Genomic DNA, 23,076 nt, shown 5'->3' on the forward strand with positions numbered 1-23,076 from the left:
GAAATTCATCTTTTAACATGGGACGAACTAAACATTTAAGCCTAAAAATAAAAATAAAATAAAAATAAAAATAAAATAAAAATAAAAATAAAATAAAAATAAAAATAAAATAAAAATAAAAACAAAAATAAAAATAAAATAAAATAAAATAAAATAAAATGAAAATTGTATAAATATTTTATTAAAATAAAATAAATTGATTTATTTGAAAATGTCTTAAAGGAAATTTAAAAAGTTGATGGAAGAAGTAATAATTAAGTACTAAAGTTTTGAATTATTTGGACAAGACTACGGTTGCGGGAGACACGTATATCTCTCCCTTCAGAGCTTCAGAGCTTCAGAGCTGTAGGCTGATGCAGTTAATTGCACAGTTCTTTGTCCTTTTATTTTTTAATTAAAATTACTGTGCACGTTCAAAGTCTTAAATAGCCATTAATGTCTGAAAAATGTGTTCAGACTGGTTTGGTTATAAGAAGCTGAAAATATGTGTAGGAGGTAGTGCTAACTAGTAAGATTCTAGATAGTTCATGGGTATTTAAATAAGATGTTTCCTTATTTGTTAATAAAATTTAATTTATAAGTAAGTAAAAACTTCAAAAATGTTACTTTCTTAATTATTTATGATAAGTTTAAATATATTTCTTTGTTCTTTACATAATTTTTATATATTGGAATTGAGGATTTATTTAATATTAATTCTTTAATTGTATCAGGGACGTCGATGATAAATAAAGTTAAAAGTGTGGATTAACATTATAGCTATCGAAATGTAAAAATTAATATTGAAAATATATTTAAAAAATGACCTAATAAATTTTTAAGTCTATAATAGATTTAAAAACTTTTAATTTAATTTTTACTATTTTTTTATGATCTGAATATTTAATAAATTAAAGTTTTTGAATTGAGTTTTTAAATAATTTATGATTTAATTAAAATTAAAACTACTATATGGTTCTAAGGTATCTTAACCAATTAAGACAAATATGTAATGGATTAAAATGTTATCTAGAGTAACTTCAAATTTGATAAGAACAATTTAATAGATTAAAAATATTTTTTATAATCAATTACAAATTTCTTAAGTTTGGGTTGAATTACATCCACATATTTCTATTGTATTAATCTAACAAAACGGATTACGATTATGAATTATGAAGTACGAGTTTTAATACGGAGATAAGAGAATGTTGTCCACTTTCATATTCAAATACCATATATGAATATGCTTTCATAGATTTTTTATGAGCAAAGTATGTCACTTATATTAATTTCATACAAGCTTGGAGAGCAGCCACCAATTAAATCCTCAAACTCAAAAAATAACCCCTTTATCTCTAACTCAATTGACGATGAGAAATAGAATATAGAAATTTAATTGTTGATTATTTAAATTTTGTTTTTGTTTTATACTTTTCTAAATTATTACAATGTTTGCATATCTTTATTAATGATTTACAAATATTATATATATATATATATATATATATATATATAACATATTCAAATCAATAATAAGACAATTTCTTAAAGTTAAATATTATAAAAATTTAAAATTACTTTAATTAATATTTTCAATAGATTTTTTTTACTTTTCATTTAAATAAAATTGATTAAAAAAATAATTATGATTATCATTTTAGTATAAATTTAAATTAAATAACATTTTTTAAGTATCTACACAATTTTTGCTCAAGTAAATATTTAACAATGTCAACCTTATTAAATTATATAATTCTTTTAAGTGCACATTAGAATTTGCTTAAGCATGAACGTCTAAAGCGAAACACTAAGTTCTTAAGTTTGTTGTGTATCATCACTTAAGGGTCTACTAAGGAGACAAATTTAAGTTGTTACTTTAGTATGTCAAGTTCATTAGCTTATGGTCACTTAAGAATCCTTATATTTGCTTAAGCTACTTAGAAACTTTTAAGTTTAGTACTTAAGCAATTACAAAAATCTCGCTTAAGCATCTATTTCACAATGTGAAGTTCATCAACCTAGATACATTCATTTAAGCACTCATATATGCTTTTGCTTAAGCACAAATTCACAAATTGAAACACTTAATTTCAAGTTTGGTTGGTTAAAGCATATTTCACGTGCCTAAGTAAGAGTACTTAAAGCAATATATATGTCACTTATGCTAAATCATACTTAGAGCGTCATATATTTTGCTTTGGTGCATCACAAGAATCAAAGACACTACATTTTGAATTCTTTCACCGAAAATTTACATTCTTAATTGTGAACTCATTTTTGTGAGATTTTTTATTGTAATTCTTGTAATTATTATCGTAAAAATTGTCATTGATTTTATTTTATATATTTTGTGACAAATTTTATTATGAAGAATTTAGTAATAGATTCTTGATGTCATAAACTAATTTTTTTTTTGTATTAAAAGTTTTAAAGATCACATTCTTCCAAAATACATATTTATTATGCTTATCAAAAATTGTGACTATAATTTTTTTTTAAATACAAAAAAGAGTAAATAAAATATAAATCAACATTGAATCACCAATTTAGTTTTCAATTATTTAATTCATGATGATACTTTGCATGCCAACCCTTTATAAAAGAAAATTAAAAAAATGATTAACTATTTTTTTTAATCAAAATCAAGATTTTTTTACGATTAGGCACTGAAAATTTCAAAATGATTACTTTTAACAATTAATCTAATGTGATTAAGTTTATAGTTAAATTTAGGTTTAATAGGTTCGGAAGTCCCTATATTTGTGTGTTCATTTCAATTGAGTCCTCCAATTTTGGAAGTGATCAATTAGATCCCTAATTTGATAAAACTGAATCAATAATGCTCTTGCCGTTAATTTTAGTGGACGGTGTTAAATTTAATGTATCGTGGCATGCTGACGAATCAATTAATTATGACGTGGCGCATAGGGGTAGAATTTATTTTATTTTAAGTTTAAAATAAAATCCTTTCTAGGGTAAACACCTAGCTCTCACACTCTTCCTCTTCCAGATCCTCTTTTGACTTCAAACCTTCCTCACCTTCTTCACTTTTCCATTCTAATCATATTATTTTCATTTTTCTCAAACCAACACCAACTCTTCCATTAATCGGTAACCTTCTGCAGATCGATTCTCTTTAGTTTTTCATCTTTAGTTTTATATATATATATATATATATATATATATATATATATATATATATATATATATATATATATAAGCAAACCACACCATTTGAACAGAGATTGAGATTGCGACAATGGACGACCTGTAATCGACAGTGGAAGAGGAAACCAGGACGAAAGCGTGAGCGGCTCTTGTGTGATGCTGGAGGTCTGTGTGCCTTTGTCTACTGTGCGAAATGAGATGGGAGAGGAAAACAACGAAGGAAAATGAGATGCGAAAATGAGATGCGACGAGAGAGAGAGAAATATAACTCTGTTGTGCACTGACCAATGCAGAATCTTTTGTGTTGACGATTTCTCCCTTTTTTTTTGTCTGTTTGTTTCCTGTTTTGTAGAATCTGAAAAACTTTTCTTTCAATTGATTTCTGGGAAGATCTGGTTGATCCGATCCTCATGGGGAGCGATTAAGGTTGTCAAAAAAAGTATTGAATCGAAAAGTATGACACTTTCTCTCCAAGTTTTCAGCTTTAGTGAGAGACAATGGAATTGAACTCCCCACGAACGAGAAATTCCACTGCAAAAAGGGAAAGTGCATAAATTTGAATTGGGAGAACCCAGAAACGAAATTTGAACAAGAATGGGACCTAATTGGGAACGAGGGAGTGGATTGAGAATTAACGAAAATTTGGGAGAGGAATGAGACAAATGATCGAAGGAAGAAGAAAGGAATTGGATGAGGGTTCTGAACTGGAGATGAAAGGGTTATATATTAAGGGTATGGTGATTGATGAGTGAAATTTGATGAAGATGATGGGGCTACTGGATTTCATTACATGAGAGAGAGAGGTAACAGAGATTGAGAAAAGGCTCAAACATGCCACCTGGATGCCTCAGCTTGCCACCTATTAAAAAAGGTTAACGTCGTTAACTGCATTTAACGAAAAGGTTATTATTAAATCAAATTGACCAAATTAAGGATCCAATTGATCACTTCTAAAATTGGAGGACTCAATTGAAACGAACACACAAATATAGGGACCTCCGAACCTATTAAACCTTAAATTTATTGATTGTTCATGTAGAACTTTACTCATTATATTTGGGTCGTAGAGTTGGTTCTCTTTCTTCTTGCGCCTCCATCTTTTCTTCCTACAACACCAGTCTTCCAATTTTACCCTTTGGTTCTTCCTTCACCAAGTAGCCATTGTTAAATCCCATGCACCTCCCTCTCTCCATCATTCCCTTCTCTTTGGTTTCTTGGTGCGTGGAGAACCCTGCACCTCCTAATTCTTCCTTCTTCATTATGAAGGTTTTCACCCATTACAGGATAAGATTTGGACCTATTCATGTGGGCGTGGGGTGGGCGGTGCTTCTGGTTTGATGCGGTGGTTTGCGTTGGGAGGATGGTGGGTGTGGTATGTGAAATCATTTTTCTTCCATCCGGTGGCTTTTGCGAGAGACGGTCTCAATAGCCATGACAGTGTTTTTGGGTGCAAGCTTTCTTTAGTGTGGTTCTGGGGAGCCGTTGATGATCATGTTAACGACTTCAGAATAGGTGAATCTGGCTATCCATGGCTAAACATAAACCTAATTTTCGTATTGGCCAAATCGTGATGCAAACTGTATTCCGCATTTCTCAATCCAATTTCTGGATCGACTAATCTACTATACAATATATCCGATTAAAGAACGTATTTCGAATGGTTGAATTGAATTCCATATTTATTTCTCCTAAATTTTAGTATTTTTTTATTTTTATTTTGAGATCCAGTATTTATTTCTTTTGAATTTTAAAATTTAGGATTTATTGTTCTCAAAATATGAAATTGGTATTTATTTTTCTTAAATTTCAAAACCTTATTTTTTTAGAATTTCAAAATTTGATATATATATTTTTTTAATTTTGAAATTTGTTATTTATTTTCTTTTAAATTTTTAAATTCGATATTTATTTTTTGGATTTCGAATTTGACTTTTATTTTTTTTAATATTCAGATGCTTTTCTTCTTTGGCCTCCCTAGTCTGCCTCTGTAATTCTTCGATTCCCATCCTAGAATTATTTTGACAAGTGGTATGAGCTAGTAACCTTCCATCGTGCCCAACCATGGCGGATGCTACACTGTTGGTAGGGGAGCCTCCAATCCAAGTAACTCAAATGGTTAAAATGATTAACTTTTTCTTAACATATTTTAGTGCAAATTGAATGATTGTTTTTTATGATATTGAATGATGTTCCTAGCATGATTAATAAGTTGTGAAACTATTTAGGTGCTATCAAAGTTTGTGTTGAATGTAGGATGATATGAACTGAGTATTAAAACGGTTAAAAGATTATGTTTGATATTTGTTTTAATCGATTAAGAAACTTATCTAATAAATTAAAACAATATGTATATTTTAATCAATTAAGAAACTAATCTAATCGAATAAAATTGTTTGATGCACACCAAGAAACTTAGCTCTCTTTTTTAATCGATTAAGAAAATATAACCTAATCGATTCAAACTGACAATAATGTGCCTTTACTATATATATGCAGTTAATACCTTTTGTAGGTACGAAAAAAATTATAAGAGTTTTCATTTGTGAAACAAGAACATCTGTTGTGAAGTTTTGGAGCATTATTGGAAAAGCATAACATCAAATGAGGAAATTCAAAGTTGCAAGCTTTCAAGAGAGAGAAATTATCTAGGAAGGGTCTGAATTCTATGTTCTTTGTAACATCAACACTAGAGGTGTATCAGGTTTTATTTTTCTGTAATTTTTGTGAATTGTAGTTATCTTTGCTGTGTAGGCAAGGTTCTTAATGTGAGTATGTGTAGCCTCACCCTTAGGAGTTTATTCTTGTTGTGGTTAGAGATTTAGAGTACATAATGTGAATCTGGTATCTTTGTAATCTTAACATTTTTTATTAGTAGATTTCCTTTCAACTCAGCTTATTGGAAGAAAATTGGATGTACTCTTGAAGAGTTGAACTAAATTAAAATCTCTGTGTGGTTTCTTTCACTGTTCTTGCTTACTAACATGTTTGAAAGAATTAAAAGTTCATTGAAAACAGTTTAATACACCATAAATTTTTCAAGAAGGCTAAAAATAGTTTTTTTAAGGATTTTTGGATAAGTATCCTTTAGACTAAGCTCTTGACCATGATTCTTGTGTCTTCTCTTTCTTTGTGTACAACAGCCATTGGTTAAAGTCAACTTGTAAGGGCATATATGCTTTTTCAGTACTTTGCTTGAAGTTGGTTGTACTTTCTTTTAGAAACCACTTCAAGTGTAGAAGATTCTGTGAATATCTCTTTTGTCTCTAACGCCCACTTCTGATCTTTTTTTTTTAATTTGAAGCTTGTGGATGCGTGTAGAGTACCTCATCTGCAAATAATACAGTATATTGTGCATGCAGTATATTTGTCTTTTCTCTTATCACTTTTGTTGTTTTTGAACATTGAGTATTTAATGTCATTTAATGCTTGCTCAGAACAACAAAATGCTTTTTGATTTCCTACTATTGAGGTAGCATTCAACAATTAAGCTTTTCTTCTAAAGATACCTAGTTTTGAGTAAAGACTTCTTCGTTAGACGAAGTAATAGTTTAGCTCACGGTATCGTTTAGACTCAGTAAATGCTTTTAGTATTCATCTTCTAGGGTGTTTTTGTTTTTGTCAATGGCATCGTCTTGACATTGTTTCGTTTTCCCAAGAGTTAAACTAAATACCCTTTGGGTATGATAAGCTTTACACGTTTAATTTCAACTCTCTTAGACACTTTTGACTTAATAGTCATATAACATGACGTCAGAGTGTTTTGACTTAATTGTTTTTCTTTTTCCTAAAGTTCTAGGTATTTTCCTAAAGTTTTTCTATGTTGGGAATTTGGTTCTAATTCTTATGTTTCTTCCTATGTTATTTTCAGATTATTATTCCATTTAATGTTAGTTGGTTAAATTTCAAAACATGAGAGTGTTTAGACACATAGACAATTTTGTCTTAATTGGACTAAGCTTTTGGCCTTGATTCTTGTGTCTTATCTTTCTTTGTGTACAACAGTTATTGGTTAAAGTCAACTTGTCAGAGCAAACTTGCTTTTTCAGTACTTTATTTGAAGTAGGTTATACTTTCTTTTAGACACTGCTTCAAGTGAGGAACATTATGTGAATATCTCTTTTATCTCTAATGTCCACTTCTGATATTTTAATTGAGGCTTGTGGATGTGTGTAGAGTAGGTTATCTACAAAGAATATAATAGATTATGCATGCAGCAAATATGTCTTGTCTCTTATCACTTTTTTTGTTTTTGAACGTTGAGCATTTAATGTCATTTAATTCTTGCTCAGAATAACAAAGTGTTTTTCATTTTCTACCGTTGAGGTAGCTTTTAACAATTAAGATCTTCTTCTAAAGATACCAAGCGTTGAATAAGAACTTCATTGTTGGACGAAGTAACAGTTTAACTCATGGTATCGTTTAGACTGATGCAAAAGCTTTTTATGATTTTTGTCTTTTTATAGCAATGGCGTTTAACAAGTTATGTTTACCTTGGTGTTTTAAGTTTAGGCTTTTAAAATGTTTTCGTGAAAGACGTTGTCTTGACACTTTTTCGTTTTCCCAAGAGTTCAATTGAATACCACTTTGGGTATAGTAAGGTTACATATTTAGCTTAAACTCTCTTATACGCTTTTGACTAAACAATTGTTATGCTTTGCCTCTGAATGTTTTTATTTAAATTTTTTTATGATTTCTACAATCCTAAAGGTTTTCATAAGGGTTTTCTATGTTAGGGATTCTTGAGCCTATGTCTTGTGTTTCATCCTAATGTATTTTCAGTTTCTTATTTCGTTTAATGTTATTTGATTAAACTTCAAAACATGAGAGCGTTTAGACGTATAGACGATTTTGTCTTAACATAACCGATGTCGAAAAGTGCGCCATATTTTAGAAAAAAATATTTAATTTTAAGGGTCTATGGCAACGGTTCTGAACAGATGCTATAAACCTAAATTAAATATTTTTTTAAAATATGGCGTAATCCATGGTAGCGGTTCCCTACACAACCGCTAGCAAAAACCTTTTTTTTTTGTTTACGACTTCAGTCAGTGGTAAATCGAGGAAGAAACCCACCTTTTTTATCTTAGTTTTTAACTAATGCCAAAAACCCACATTTTTTTACATCACCAGAATATACCTCGATTCGAAAACCACTGCCTATTGTAAAAAACAACCTTTGTTATTTTTCTTTATTGTATTAGTGTGGAGTAGTTAATTTCTAATTTCGTTGGGGTTGGATGTATGAGCTAAGCTTTATGTAGAATTTTTTGAATCAATACAGCTTCTACATTGTTTTTGTGTTCTATCTATGATTTTATCGGCATGATAGGATTATCTATGTAATCTATTGGTCTCTATTAATTGGAAAATTCTTTAGAAATTAAACAAGATAAAATAGTGATGAGTTTTTAGTTTTAGGGATCAACTTTGAGCTTACGTGGTCATTCTTAACACTCGATATTAATGTAAATTGGATGTTAATAACTAAGGGATTAATATTTTCACATTAAGGATTAGTACTAGTTTCTAAGGATTAGGACTAGTGAAACTTGGATGTGAATGTTAGAAATTGTACTGTGAAGATTATTTGATCAGGTTTAGTTTATTAGATCCAACTCCAATGAATATTTGTCTATGTTATCCTATGACTTTATAATCAATTACATTGTTATTTTGTTACAATGCTAGAAAATCAAAATTAATTCACTTTGTAATTTTACTTTTTTTCTAAACCAATAACGAAGCATTAATTTAACTAAACATCAACTCATTGGACTTTCGACCTAAGGAACACATCTATTTTATATATCATTATCGATTCTCACATTAGGACGAAGCTAAGTGATAATGATAATTTTCAGCGGAAGTAATGTTGGGGGACATTAACCTGTTCCGTTGTCATATAAATACACAGTTGTGAAGTACGGACAGAGAGCAATAGTAATGTGAAAAGTACTTGTCTAGCTTCTGCTTATTTATAAACATTTGTCTTATGTAAAAATATATTTTCAAAACAACTTCTAAAATTGGAATGCTTAAGATGTTATTTTTTTTAAAAGGGAATTTTCAGTATATCAGTACTCTATTTTGGATAATTCAGAGTGAAATTTGTATACTAAATGTTTTAGGAGGGTCTGCTGCTAAGAGTGGTGTTATAGACTCAATAAATCTCACTTTCATCACCTTAAATCGTTTAAATTTAATTGAACCTCACAATGATTAAATTATTTAAATTTTATTCAACCTCACAAAATGATTTATATTTTGATCAAATCTAATCTTACAGATCTGATATCTCTAACACTCGTATTCTTAAAAATAGACGAGCAAATACTCAAGGATAACAGCATAAAGTTAGAAAACATGGTAAACAGGTAAGTAATAAATATGAATATTTTGAAATAATAATAAAAAAAAGCAGGAACTGAAAAGGAAATGGGAATAGGGAGCTTAGAGACCTACCACCTTGATCCTGACCCCATTTTCTTAAAAATGACAGAAAAAAAATTTAAGCCAAAGGTTTTCACTTAGGGTACGGTATTTATACGTATTATAGTAACAATCACCTACTGCTGTACTCCTCCAATATATCCTTCCATGTATGCATATGACTGATTCGGGTTACCTTACAACAGTTCGGCATTGAAAATGGGAAGGATGCCGTGCTGTGAGAAGGTAGGGTTGAAGAAAGGACGATGAAGTCCAGAAGAAGACAGGAAGCTCCTCGACTACGTTCGGAAGCATGGTCATGGAAACTGGCGTACAGTGCCTGCCAAAGCGGGTAATAACAACTTCCGTGTACTCTTTTTTTCTCAATCAATGAGTGTGCATGTTGTTGATATTGAGGATTCAAAGGTTCAAATCCCGATTTTATTTGTTACATATGTATGATTTATATATATCTAGGTCTTCAAAGATGTGGAAAGAGTTGCAGATTGAGGTGGATTAACTATCTCAAACCTGATATCAAAAGAGGAAACTTCAGCGCCGAGGAAGACCACTCAATCATTCAACTTCATGCTCTTCTTGGAAACAGGTGACCTTCTTTTGGTTTTCATACTTTCGTATTAGTAAATCAAAACGTTAATCATCTATTTCTCAGAAGCTAATCATGTTTCTCTATTGCACACACAGATGGTCAATCATAGCAGCTCACCTGCCCCAAAGAACAGACAATGAGATCAAGAACTATTGGAAAACCAACATCAAGAAAAGACTCATCAGAATGGGCTTAGATCCCATTACCCACAAAACAATTAAGCAGAACACGTTTGAACCCTTTGGTGGTGGCCATGACCAGTCCAAGGACACCACCAATATCAGCCACGTGGCTCAATGGGAGGGTACTCGACTTGAAGCTGAAGCCAGAGGATCTCAGTTGCAAGCTGGATCCGGATCTTCGCAACTCTCTGGGCTAATTTTAAGCAAAATTCCAACTCAACCTTGTCTTTCATCACATTCGGTGTCAACCGAAAACAACACAGCGTATAACATGTATGCCCTCGTGCTTGCCACAACTCATGATTTTCGTTCAGCTATGTCCACTCTGAGCATTCCCACGCTTCCCGCAGTTTCTAATATTCCACAAATGAAGAACACAGAAAGTTTACTTTCATATAAGGGTGATAATAATGTCATGGGAGCTAGTAGCCAAATCAAAAAGGTAATGGAAGGTTGTGTATCAAACTTACAAGATGATGACATTATGGTGGCTGTGGAAGCGTTTAGAACAGAAAGGTCTGAGAGTATCGAAGAGCTGTTTAATGAACCCACTTCCATTTAGAAGGCCTAATATGACGGTTTCTTTTAAAATATCTGTGATTCGTAGTTTCTTCTGTTTGGAGGGTTTTTCAGTTTCATGTCAGGTTGTTGGGTGTCAGTATGTGTCTCACCCACGTTATGCATTCTGGTATCATGAAACAGATTATTATATTTTTGTTTTCATGTTCCGATGCTCTATTTTTGAGCATTCCTTGTCCTTAAGATTTAGTTTCCTTTCGTTTTAATGAAATATTTCTTATAAAAACTACATACTGTGACTGCCAAGGTCGTGATGTTGCATGTTACTATAATCTCTATATAGTATTTAGCAACTTTCATTGAAAACCATACGATGAAAATATATGCATGTATCCATTGTTTTTTGGAAAGTGTTCGTACGGTTGTTAAATATCATTTTCCATAATTAAAAGAGTTAACATAGTTTTCTCATCTAGTCAATGTTACTTTAGTTTCAGTCTCATTCGCCGTACATTCAATACTACATCGTGTTACAATGGAAGACGTTATTTTTGCACTAATGTTGTAGTAATTTTATGTATTTTTCTTGTTTTTTAATTGATACCACAGAAATACATTTTAGATATGATTTATAAACTTCTAATAGAAATACATTCATTTCTATAAAAATGAATATCTTCGCATGAGAAGGCACACTAGTGCAGAAAAGGCTTTTAACGTCACTCTTTAGACGTCTGATCACCGAATATTCAACGTAAAATAATGAATTGTGACATTTTTGTAATTAAAATCACTGTTTAGAGGTCTGGGAGGGTCCCCGACGTCTAAAGAATAATACACGTCAGCCCCTGCAATTGGACGCCAAAAATAGATGAATGAATACAAAATATTAATATTTTAATTGGCTTTAGACGTCCGAGTTTAGGGTGCCCGACGTCTAAGACCTATTTTAACGTCGGGGCCAACCATTGGACACCAATGAGGTAGTCAGAATTCCAAAAGTTACCATTTAGACATCCGATCTCGCCACACTGACATTTAAAGTCTTATTTAGATGTCGACCCCCATCCCCCGGACGCCAAATTGCCTGAAAAAGTGATTGTTGCATTGTCCTTAGATGTCTGTCAGTCAGCACCGACGTCTAAATAGGTCTTAGACGTCGGTCCCTCCTAACCCGGACGCCAAACGTGTCTACTAAAATTATATTTTAAACCCTTTAAACGTCGGCTCAGGAAGGGGGCAGACGTCTATAGTCATTTAGACGTCGGCTAGGTGGGGGCCCGACATCTAAATTCTGCTATTACCAAAACCGCGAACGCGAGGCAGCAGTTACGCACACTTAGTGTTCATCATCTTTCTCGCGTTTTCTCTCCACGGCCAAAGCTTTTGAGGTTCATTTTCTCTCTTTTACACCGTTTAAAATTAGTTTTACTCCGATTACATTACTCTTTGATGAATTATCTTCCATTTGAACCGATTATAATGTGTTTTCGTTGTGTTTTGGTGTAGTTTTGCGGGTGTCCTTGGCCGACGATTTTGAGGGTTCTTGGCCGGCGATTCTTGTGTTTTTGAACGGTGCACTCCTCCATTTCCCTCCACTTTGTTTTTGAACGGTGCACATGCAGACGTCTAATGGATTACAGACCCAAGATTCGTCCAGGACATTACACGTCGGCCGCCCACAGTTACACATCTATATAAACGGTTGACCTGTACTATCCGACGTCTGTATAGACGTCTGACCTGTAGTATCCAACGTCTACATTGACGTTATTTTTTGAATAAACTTACATAGTCTGAGTCTGTTCATAGAACAAAAGAAAGAACTTCACAAGTTCTCATATTTCTTTATATTGTATTTATCCTCTCACTAAGAGTTATCAGAATTTGTACTTGTAAACCAACATTGATTATGTTTGGGAATTCTGAAGATAATTAAAACTAGTTATAGACAGTTATTTAGGATTGATACTAGGAGTAGTTAGAATACTTGGATACCAAGAGTGGTTAAACTTGGATTAATCAACATTGATTAGGAGACCACGAGTGGTTAGAATACTTGGTGTATATTAAGAGTGGTTTGTACTCGGTTGTAATCTTGGATACCATTAGAGGAACCTCTTAAGAGTTCTTAAAGGAGACTGGATGTAGTTCAGAATTGAGTGAACCAGTATAAAATACTTGTGTTATTACTTTATCTTCTTAAAACGTCTTTCCTAAATGCTCTATTTAAGAACACATGTAAAACTTTTGTGATTTGCACAGATAAAGATAACACAACACCACAGATAAAAGAGTATTATTCGTACATGCATTTAATATGTTAGGTGTTATGAAGCGTTTAGGTAAGGTATATGTACTTAGCGTTTAAACTAGTTCTACTTTTGGAGTAACATTAAGCGCTTAGGATAACATTTTATATGATTATAGGGTTTACCATGCTTATCATAAATTGTTCATTTTATTAGACGAAAGTTTGTTAAACACTATTGGTTAAACTGCAAAACATGTTTTGCTAGGCGATCTTGTCTCAAGATAAATTATTCTATGAAAATGCTATCTACAACTTATGTAAAATGTTCTAGATTTTTACCTATATAGAATGTTCTTGATTTTTTTATTTTCCTATCTTAAGTTTTTTTACAATATTTTAGAATTTGTATTACATTTTAATATTTCTATCATATAATGTTCTATATTTTTCTAGAATTTGTATTACACTTTGATAAGAATGACTGTAATATTTTTGGAAGGTTATAAATCTTATCTAAAATGTGGAACAAAATATTAGAAGAGATGAACTTAGAATAAGAGATTATACTTTTGTTGTGTCGTATAAAAAATAATTCAAAATGAGGTCTTCCATGACTAACACAATGTAGTATTGAGTGTACGACCAATGAGGCTGAAATTAAAGTAACATTGACAAAAGAGAAGACTGCGTTAATTCTTTTAATTATGGAAAATGATATTTTAACAACCAAACAAACACTTTCCCAAAAGCAGTGGATACATACATCTCTTTTCATCGTATGATTTTTCATTCAAGTTGCTAAACACTAATAGAGATGATAGTAAAATGCAACATCATTGTCATTCACCTTAAGTACTTTTTATAAGAAATATTTCAACCAAACTAAAGGAAACTAAATCTTAAGCATAAGGAATGCTCAAGAATACAGAACCGCCATCATAAGTTACTTTCATGTCCTACAAAGCTAGAAAGAGTCTTTCCCAATTCCAAACACAACTGTATATGTAGTTACTGCAATTCCACTGACAAAAAACAATAAAAGGTAAGTAATCCGATTACATTGGAGCATATACTAATTCAGCAACAGCAATCATCAAACTTGTAGGTGTTAATATTAAAACCAGCGCAATTTGTAAACTTTTACTGGTAAAATAAACCACGAATTGGTTTCTGTAATCATGCATTGATTGAATCATACACAGAAGCTTGAGAAAAGTGGAATTGACTCAATTTTGGTGAAAAAGTATGAGTTTGTTCTGCTGTGTAGTATATGTGAAAAGCACAATAGTAACAATGTCCACAATCTTCGGTGCCATACGAATAAATGGAAAAAGAGAAAAGAAAAACAAGGGCAACAAAACCTATCATATAAGATCGAATAAAGTGTGTGAGACACATACTGAGAACACAATCAGATATGAAACTGAAAACTACTCCAAACAGAAGAAACTACGAATGACAGATATTTTAAAACAAATCGTCATATTAGACCTTCTAAAAGGAAGCGGATTCATTAAAAAGCTCTTCGATACTCTCGGACCTTGCTGTCCTAAATCCTTCCAAAGCCACCATAATGTCATCATCTTGTAAGTTTGATACACAACCTTCCATTAACTTTTGAATGTGGCTGCTAGCACCCATGACATTATTATGACACTCAAATGAAAGTGAACTTTCTGTGTTGGTGATTTGTGGAATATTAGAAACTGCAGGAAGTGTGGGAATGCTCAAAGTGGATACAGATGACCGAAAATCATGATTTGTGGCAAGCACGAGGGCATACATGTTATAAGCTGTGTTGTTTTCGGTTGACACTGAATGTGATGAAAGACGAGGTTGAGTTGGAATTTTACTTAAAATTAGCCCAGAGAAACGCGAGGATCCCGATCCAACTTGCACCATAGATCCTCTGGCTTCAGCTTCAAGTCGAGCACTCTCCCATTGAGCGACGTGGCAGATATCGATGTTGTCCTTGGGGTTGTCATGGTCAACACCAAAGGGTTCAAACGTGTTATTTTCTATTGTTTTGTGGGTAATGGGATCTAAGCCCATTCTGATGAGTCTTTTTTTGATGTTGGTATTCCAATAGTTCTTGATCTCATTGTCGGTTCTTTGGGGAAGGTGAGCTGCTATGATTGACCATCTGTGTGTGCAATAGAGAAACATGATTAGCTTCGGAGAAATATATGATTAACCTTTTGATTTACTAATACGAAAGTATAAGGTGACCTGTTTCCAAGAAGAGCATGAAGTTGAAGAATGGTACGGTCTTCCTCCTCGCTGAAGTTTCCTCGTTTGATACCAGGTTTGAGATAGTTAATCCACCTCAATCTGCAACTCTTTCCACATCTTTCAAGACCTAGATATAAATCATACATTTCTGAATATCAAGAACATGCACAGTCGATGATTGAGAAAAAAGGGTACAGAGAAGTTGTATTGTTACCGGCTTTGGCAGGCACTGAACGCCAGTTTCCATGGCCATGCTTCCGAACGTAGTCGAGGAGCTTCTTGTCTTCTTCTGGAGTCCATGGTCCTTTCTTCAACCCTACCTTCTCACAGCATGGCACCCTTCCCATTTTTAATGCCAAACCGTTGTAAGATAACCCGAATCAGTCCTTGGTGTTGGTGGTAGGCAGTGAGTGCAAGCCAAGAGTTAACATATACAAAGAAGGAAGTATTGGAAGGGTACAGCTGTAGGTGAATGTTACCATAATACGTATAAATACCGTACCTTAAATGAAAACCTTTAGGTTAAATATTCATCTGTCGTCTTTAAGAAGATGGGTTTCAGGATCAAAGTGGTATGTTCCTAAACTCCCATATATAGGCGTTTCCTTTTCAGTTGATTCAAAATGTTCATACATAGTTTTTACATGTTTTCTTACTTTCTGCTACCCTCCATCAGTATTTGTTCGTTTATTTTTAGGAATACGAATGTCAGATCTCAAATCAGCGACTTTGTTGAATTGAATTAAATTTAACTGTACAATTTAAGCTGATGAAAACGAGAATTTATTGAATCTTCATGACCACCTAGTACGAGACTCCTAAAATATTTATTCTACAAATCACTTTGAATTATCCAAAATAAAGTTCTGATCTACTAAAAAACCCTTTTTTAATAAAATAACAGGTTAACCATAGAAAACGAAACAAGTCTATATATTATTGTCGGTGAAATTGTAACGTGTTGAGTGTTGATTTTCAATGTATAATGATAACTTTTCAAAACATATTTAAAAGCATAAAATTATTTTTTAATAAATAAATATTTTTGTTAACATTTTACTTAATCCAAAATAATAAAGTCGCTTTAATAATAGAATTACTGTAGCTCACTTTTTTGTTGTAATGCTACCTATTATTTTATTTTGCAATGGGTAAAAGTAATTGTTTTTGTTAAACTAAGTTAAAAATTATTTTTAATATAAAGATGTTTATTAAAAAAATGGTGAATTTTCTCCTCTTCAATTTTTTTCATTTTCTTTAACTTTTGTTATACTTATATCTTTTATTCACACTCATCATTTATATTTATCTTCTTTATCTAAATGTCTTACATTTACTCAAAAAAAATTTATCTTCTTCTTTATTCACACTTTTCTCATATTATCACCAATATAATTTGTTTTATTTTATCATTTCTAGTTATTTTTTAAAGTTGGAAGCATTGTAGGAGATTTGTTTTTGTTAAATTACTTTCATTTTCATAGACTAAATCTGCAAATTAAGTTAATGTTAAAAAGATATAATTAGCATCAACTTGATATAGGTTAAACTACTTTAATTAAAAAAATTAAAGATAAATTAACGTTGACCTAAAATTGGTCTTTAAAAGTCGATAATAATAAATCAGCCTTTATGATTAAAAAATCCGACAGTATTAATTAATTAGTGTCAAATTTTTACTTGTTTACGTTACGTGATAAATATCTATTTTGGTGTAGTAATAAGATTTAGAACATTAAACAAATGCTTATAATTAAGCATAGACAATTTTCACATGACTATTTATTTGCTCTATATCCGTCCTTCCCAAATGAGTATGACAACCGAACATATTTATGTTCCTCAACATTCGTTGAAAATTATCATTATATCTTAGCTTTGCCCTAATGACAATCAATAAAGATGTATAAGATTGATGCATGAATTATATTATAATGAATTGTGGTATGACTTGATTCTTGTGGATCTTGTAAGATATATGAATGCAAATTTATAAACAAGAGTCCCAAATTCTTGACCCTACTTTGCAAGATGATTATAACATTTTATATTAAAAATGTTAACAAGGTGATCAGGTAACAAATACCACCACCTGAAAAATATAGAATCAAAATATGTTTTTAAGTAGGTAGCTTTTAACTAACTTGTTAGCTACGGCGGCATTCATTATTACCTTAAAAGCATCGTCGTTAATTAAATGATTACCTATATATATTGGAAATACTCCTGTATTGGAAACACCAAAAAAAAACATTGGCAAGCATTAAAACAAGGCTCTTCTTTTTATTTTTAAAAGAATTATAGTGTGTATATATATTAAAACTGAAAAGAAATAATGTATAAGACTTCATAAATAACATAGCCAGGGGTCAAAAACACACTACCAGGTCAAATATGAATAGGTTTAATTTTGTAATTAGAATTAAAATGTAACAAACAGATGTCATAAGGGGAACTACGATCCAAAACCCTAGAACTAAAGGTGAGATAAAATTGAAAATGATATTGAATGTGATAATATGTATTAGTTATGTATTGTTTAAATACACTCCGAGATAAAAACATGAATAGGTTTAATTTTTAGATTAGAAGTAAAATGTAATAAGCAGTGACATGACAGATGTGATAAGTGGAATCATTATTCAAAACCCGAGAACTAAAATGTGGGATAAAATACAAAATGGTATTAAATACAAGTAATCATAAGATTTTATAATTATAGTAATATAAACAAATATGTTTTTAAATAGATATTGATGAATAATTATAATAATTATGGTAATATTATATTATAAATAAAATTAACATTGTGAATAGTCAAAATCAAATAATTATAAATGATAAAATATTTAATAAAATATTTAATTCTGTCTAATAGGATATTATCTGCAAAAATATATGGAAGCCCAATAAATTGAATTTGATACAAGAGTAAGTAGAAATATGTGACTCCTACAAAAATCCCATTTAAGCCTTACTAAACTATATATAATGCAAATTCTGAAACAATAAAGTTAAGATAGAATTATTGAAATATAATATAAATTTTAAAATAATGTAAAAAGGTTAATATAGGAGAAAAATTCAAGAAGATTTTATCCAGATAAAAAACCTTTCTATCTAAAATTTTCTAATGTAAATTAGATGGAATCTACAAATATTCACGTAGACTATTATTTGAAATAAGACAACATCTAATAAAATTAAGAAAATTATATTTTTTTCAACTACTATTTTTATATTTTACTATTTCAATATTTGTCTATCTTATCAATTATTCTTTTCACAACCTCAAAATAGTAATAAGTCCTGATATTTCCTTTAGCAAAATTAAGTTACTGGTGTTCAATATATGCCTTATAGGAATCCAAATTCCATTTGATTTGTATTATCATCTTCAGTGTGAACTGAAATCCACGCTTCTTATAGCATGTATCCACCGTGTGTTCTGATTTCTAACAATAGTTGTAAATTTTGTCATTACTGCCCAGAAACAAAATAGGTGCTTGATGGAATAAAAATTCCTCTGCCAGTACCAAGAAAAATATTGCCTCTACCAACATCTCTACCAACATCTCCATGCTCCTTTATTTGCTACTACCATTTATTTGCTACTACCATTACCTTAGGTTGCTCAATTTCATGAACAAATGTTTGTCTCTCTTCGTTGAATCACCGAGGAAAAGATATACTATTGAGAGGTGGGAGTGGTTCCATGAGCATGATATAGTAGAATATTGCACCCATAATATACACGAGAGCACATCACAAAACTTTTGTGCATAACTATTAAAGCTAAATTACTGATTAAATATTATTACTAAATTTCTGTGTTTTGACATTGTTTTTTTCTTATCAGTGATATGCTGGAATATTTGAATAAGAATATGTCCTCTTTCCATCCAGGAAGGAAATAAGCAAAATATTGTTGCTTATGAATCTATGGAATTTGATCGATGAAGAATTCAAACATTCCCTTCATCTAACCCAACCTTTCTATCCAACAAGGCTTGTTTGAATTGCTCCCACGATAAATCTTCTTCCTCATTAAAAAAGGAATTGAAGAATTATATGGTTCCTCACTCCATACACAACTAAACCAAGTTGATCTGATCTCTTGGAAAATAAATTCATAACTCGGTTATCCACTCACCCGGATCCTCTCCTTAGTGAACATGGGTAGTTCCACACTTTTTTACTGATCGGCGAAATTCATCAAGTGAATCATGCAAATTTTAGAAAAATATAAAAAATCTTCAGATAAAACTATTAAAATGTAATAAAAATTATAGAATATTATAGAAAAGTATAAGATAAGAAGAAAAAAAAATAAAAAACATTTTACATATGTAAAAATCTAGAATATTTCACATAAGTAGGGGTAGCCTTTTCTAGAATAATCTAGAGTCTAGAAGCCACTCCACTCTTACATTAGCTTATAAGAAAGAGTTGAAAAAACACAAGCATAAGATTTAAGGACTTCATTTGCTCTTCAACAAGCAATTGATGATATAAATTTTCCAGGAATAATAAGTGTAACAAGTGCAAAGCAAGTTTGGAACACAATATAAAAGGATTTTCAAGAAAGTGATGAAGTACACAATGTTATAAACTTCTTTCACTAAGACAAGAATTTGAATTAATAAGAATGAAAGAATTTAAGAGCATTAAAGACTACTATTATAGAATAAAAGAAATAGTTAGTTAGATGAGAGTCTATGACGAAAATATTCTTGACAAAAAAATCATTGAGAAAATTTTAATTTTATTCCCCAAAAATATGATGCAAACGTAACCGCGATTGAACAAATAAAATATTTGGTTAGATTGTTAGTAACATAACTAATAAACTCTCTTAAAGCTTCTGAACAAGGATTAAAAAGATGTAAAGAAGACTCGATCAAAAATGTCTTTCAATCAAAACTAAAATTACGGTATGAAAATAAAGAATATGAAGGAAATAAAAATAGAGGAGAAATTTCAAGAAATAAAGAAAATTCTAGGTTCTTCTTTATGATCCGTCAACGAAAATATCCTGCATGTGACATTTGTAAAAAGAAAATTAACTGGAAAAGGATTGTTAGCATCATAAAAAACCTCAATGTTAGTACTGCAATAAATTTGGTCATGTAGAGAAGTATTGTCATGATAAAATTAAGTATGAAGCAAGCTTTACGGAAGAGCATAATCAAGAGCAACACTTCCTTGATAAATCTGGATGTTAATTTTGGGGAACAAATGTGGACGCAAAAATCACATGGTGAAACATCAAAACATCTTCAAAGACATTGATAAATTTGTTAATCTCAAAGTTCGACTAGGAAACGACACCACAATGGGGTCTTGAGGCAAATGAACTGTCATGGTGGAGACAAAGAAAGGTACAAAATTTATCAAGAACATTTTATTAGTTTTAAATCTTAAATAAAATCTCTTAAGTATTAGTCAAATGATGGGGAATGAGTGTTATATTCTTTTTTTAGAAATATACAGGCAAAATTTATTATAGTAAAATGATCAAAATTGGCCAAGTAAAAATGGAGAAGAGAAATAAAAACTTTTCTATAAGCCTCAAACTTAAAACTAATATTGCCATAAAGGCAGAAGTTAATGACTTATGACTTTAGCATAGGAGATTTGCTACTTCTGTATCAAAAAAACATTACGAAAGATCTTCTACATTTGAAGGAGAATAATAAATCATGCAAAGGATGTTTTTACGACAAACAACACTAATTATCATTCTCGACAAACAAAGATGAAGAGCAAAAGACTTACTAGAATTGATTCATATCGATGTTTGTGGACCAACGAGGACGCGTTCATAACACAACATGTATTTCATCCTATTGATTTATGACTTCTCTAGAATGACATGGATTTATTTCTTATAGAAAAAGTTAGAAGTTTTTTAGAAGTTAGAAGTTACCTTCAATAGTCCATCGGTAAATCCTTCGACAAATGCAAATTATCGAAGGATTATAATCTGTCGGTAATTATCGGTTGAAAATAAGGGTTTTTATTGTAGTGATTACAACACAACGGGTGGTGACACTAGTAAAAATATAGTCTTTTAAATTTAACGCGCTTAATACGCTTCGTTTTTACAAAACCAAAGCATATTAAAACGCGGTGACATTTTTGTAAATAAGGCGAACTTATACGCCTCGGTTCGCTAGGAATCGAAGCCTATGCACTCTATTGCCTCGGTTATCTAGAAAACTGAAGCATAAAACCGAACATTCATTCTCTGAAACCAAACGTTCCAATCCCTTTTGTCAAACTCTACGACTTAAGTCTTCTTCGAACCGCAGCCTAAAGGCCTTACTGACTCGGTTACTTGCAGAACCGGAGCCTATGCATTCTACTACCTATGTTATCTACGAAATCGAAGCATAAAATCGAACATTCATTCTCTGAAACCGAACATTCCAATCCCTTTCGTCGATCTCTACGGCTTCGGTCTTCTCCGAATCGCGGCCTAAAGGCCTTACTAACTCGGTAACTTGCAGAACTGAAGCCTATGCACTCTATTGCCTTGATTATCTACGAAGCTGAAGCATAAAATCGAACGTTCATTCTCTGAAACCAAACGTTCCAATCCCTTTTTTTAGCTCTTTAGGCATCGGTTATCAGATAAACTGAGTTAGTAGCTCTTTTTTGTTCAAATTATTGAAACCTGAAAAGATTTTACACAGTTTTCTTCTTCCCCTAGCGCGCGCCTCATCGTTTGTCGTTCTTCTTCTTCCCCTGCGACCTCCACCACCACTGGGCGAAACCCTAGCCTTGCCGTCAGCCACCTAGCATCGCCGCTATCCTCCATCAACGCGCCACCAGAATCACGCCCTCACCATCTTCATCGCGATAGAGAATCTTCCATGGCCATCTTCACGAAGCTCCGTCGTCATCCTTGCAACCTCCATCTACATCGCAACGCGATCAGAGAAATCTGCACCGCGACACAAGCAAAGTGTGCCACCATTCATCTTCTCCGCCATGAACACACCTGCATAAGAACAGAAACCCTAATCCTCCTTTACCGTTAGCTATGCCACCGCTGCCAGCACCATGTCGTCGTCGCCAACCTCCATGGCCATCGTGAAATCAACTCCATCATCTCGCACATTCATCTTCATCACCTCCAAACCCATAAATCAGAAAATTCCAATTGCCATGAAACCCTAAATTGAGTCGTTGTTCAGCCTCGCGAGTTCGTCTCCTCACAATGGTACCTGCAACAAAACCCAGAAATCACGAACTCTTCTCGAATCAGATGCACGAGCCTCCCTCCGCTATGAACCCTGAGTTTGCCTTGAATCCGCTTTATCAGGTGCTCACTTTTTTCGCTTTATGGCCACTTCGACCCAAACATTTATTCTTATTTGTTTCGTGGTTTTTGTACTTTATTTTCCCATCACCACATGCTAAAGTGTGGTGTGTGATTTGTTTTCCCATTGTTGATGGACTTTGTGCTTGTTTGCAGAGGTTGCTCAAGATGGTTGACGGTTTGAATTTTAAAGACTTTATGGACTTCTTATCTGCATTCATTGCCAAAGCTAAAGCACAACAAAAAATAAAGCATACATTTTAATTACCTAGAGAGGGCAAGAGGGGTTGGAGTTGTTTGAGGAGATGGTGAAGGAGGGGGTGAGGCCAGATGGGGTCAGTTTTGTGAATGTTCTGTTTGCGTGTAGTCATAA

General features: G+C 32.1%; 1 protein-coding gene and 1 pseudogene across 1 annotated transcript; one reads left to right on the plus strand and one right to left on the minus strand.

Annotated features, from left to right (window-relative positions):
- The first annotated feature begins 9,798 nt into the window (after positions 1-9,798).
- Positions 9,799-10,933, plus strand: LOC108334951 (transcription factor MYB106-like; annotated as a pseudogene).
- A 3,705-nt stretch (positions 10,934-14,638) lies between these two features.
- Positions 14,639-15,723, minus strand: LOC108334952 (transcription factor MYB16). Its single transcript, XM_017570870.1, has 3 exons — positions 15,591-15,723; positions 15,374-15,503; positions 14,639-15,287 (listed from the first exon to the last, which is right to left on the minus strand). The coding sequence occupies exons 1-3, from the start codon at positions 15,721-15,723 to the stop codon at positions 14,639-14,641; spliced, it is 912 nt and encodes a 303-aa protein (XP_017426359.1).
- Positions 15,724-23,076: the final 7,353 nt, after the last annotated feature.

Source organism: Vigna angularis, chromosome 10 (genome assembly GCF_016808095.1).
Source record: "Vigna angularis cultivar LongXiaoDou No.4 chromosome 10, ASM1680809v1, whole genome shotgun sequence".
Taxonomy (NCBI): domain Eukaryota; kingdom Viridiplantae; phylum Streptophyta; class Magnoliopsida; order Fabales; family Fabaceae; genus Vigna; species Vigna angularis.

Excerpts from the sequence above, each read along its gene's own strand:
- LOC108334952 (XM_017570870.1), bottom strand. The coding sequence starts at position 15,723 with ATGGGAAGGGTGCCATGCTGTGAGAAGGTAGGGTTGAAGAAAGGACCA. Across the intron at positions 15,504-15,590 it reads TTCAGTGCCTGCCAAAGCCG|GTCTTGAAAGATGTGGAAAG; the intron begins GTAACAATACAA and ends ATTTATATCTAG. Across the intron at positions 15,288-15,373 it reads CATGCTCTTCTTGGAAACAG|ATGGTCAATCATAGCAGCTC; the intron begins GTCACCTTATAC and ends TTGCACACACAG.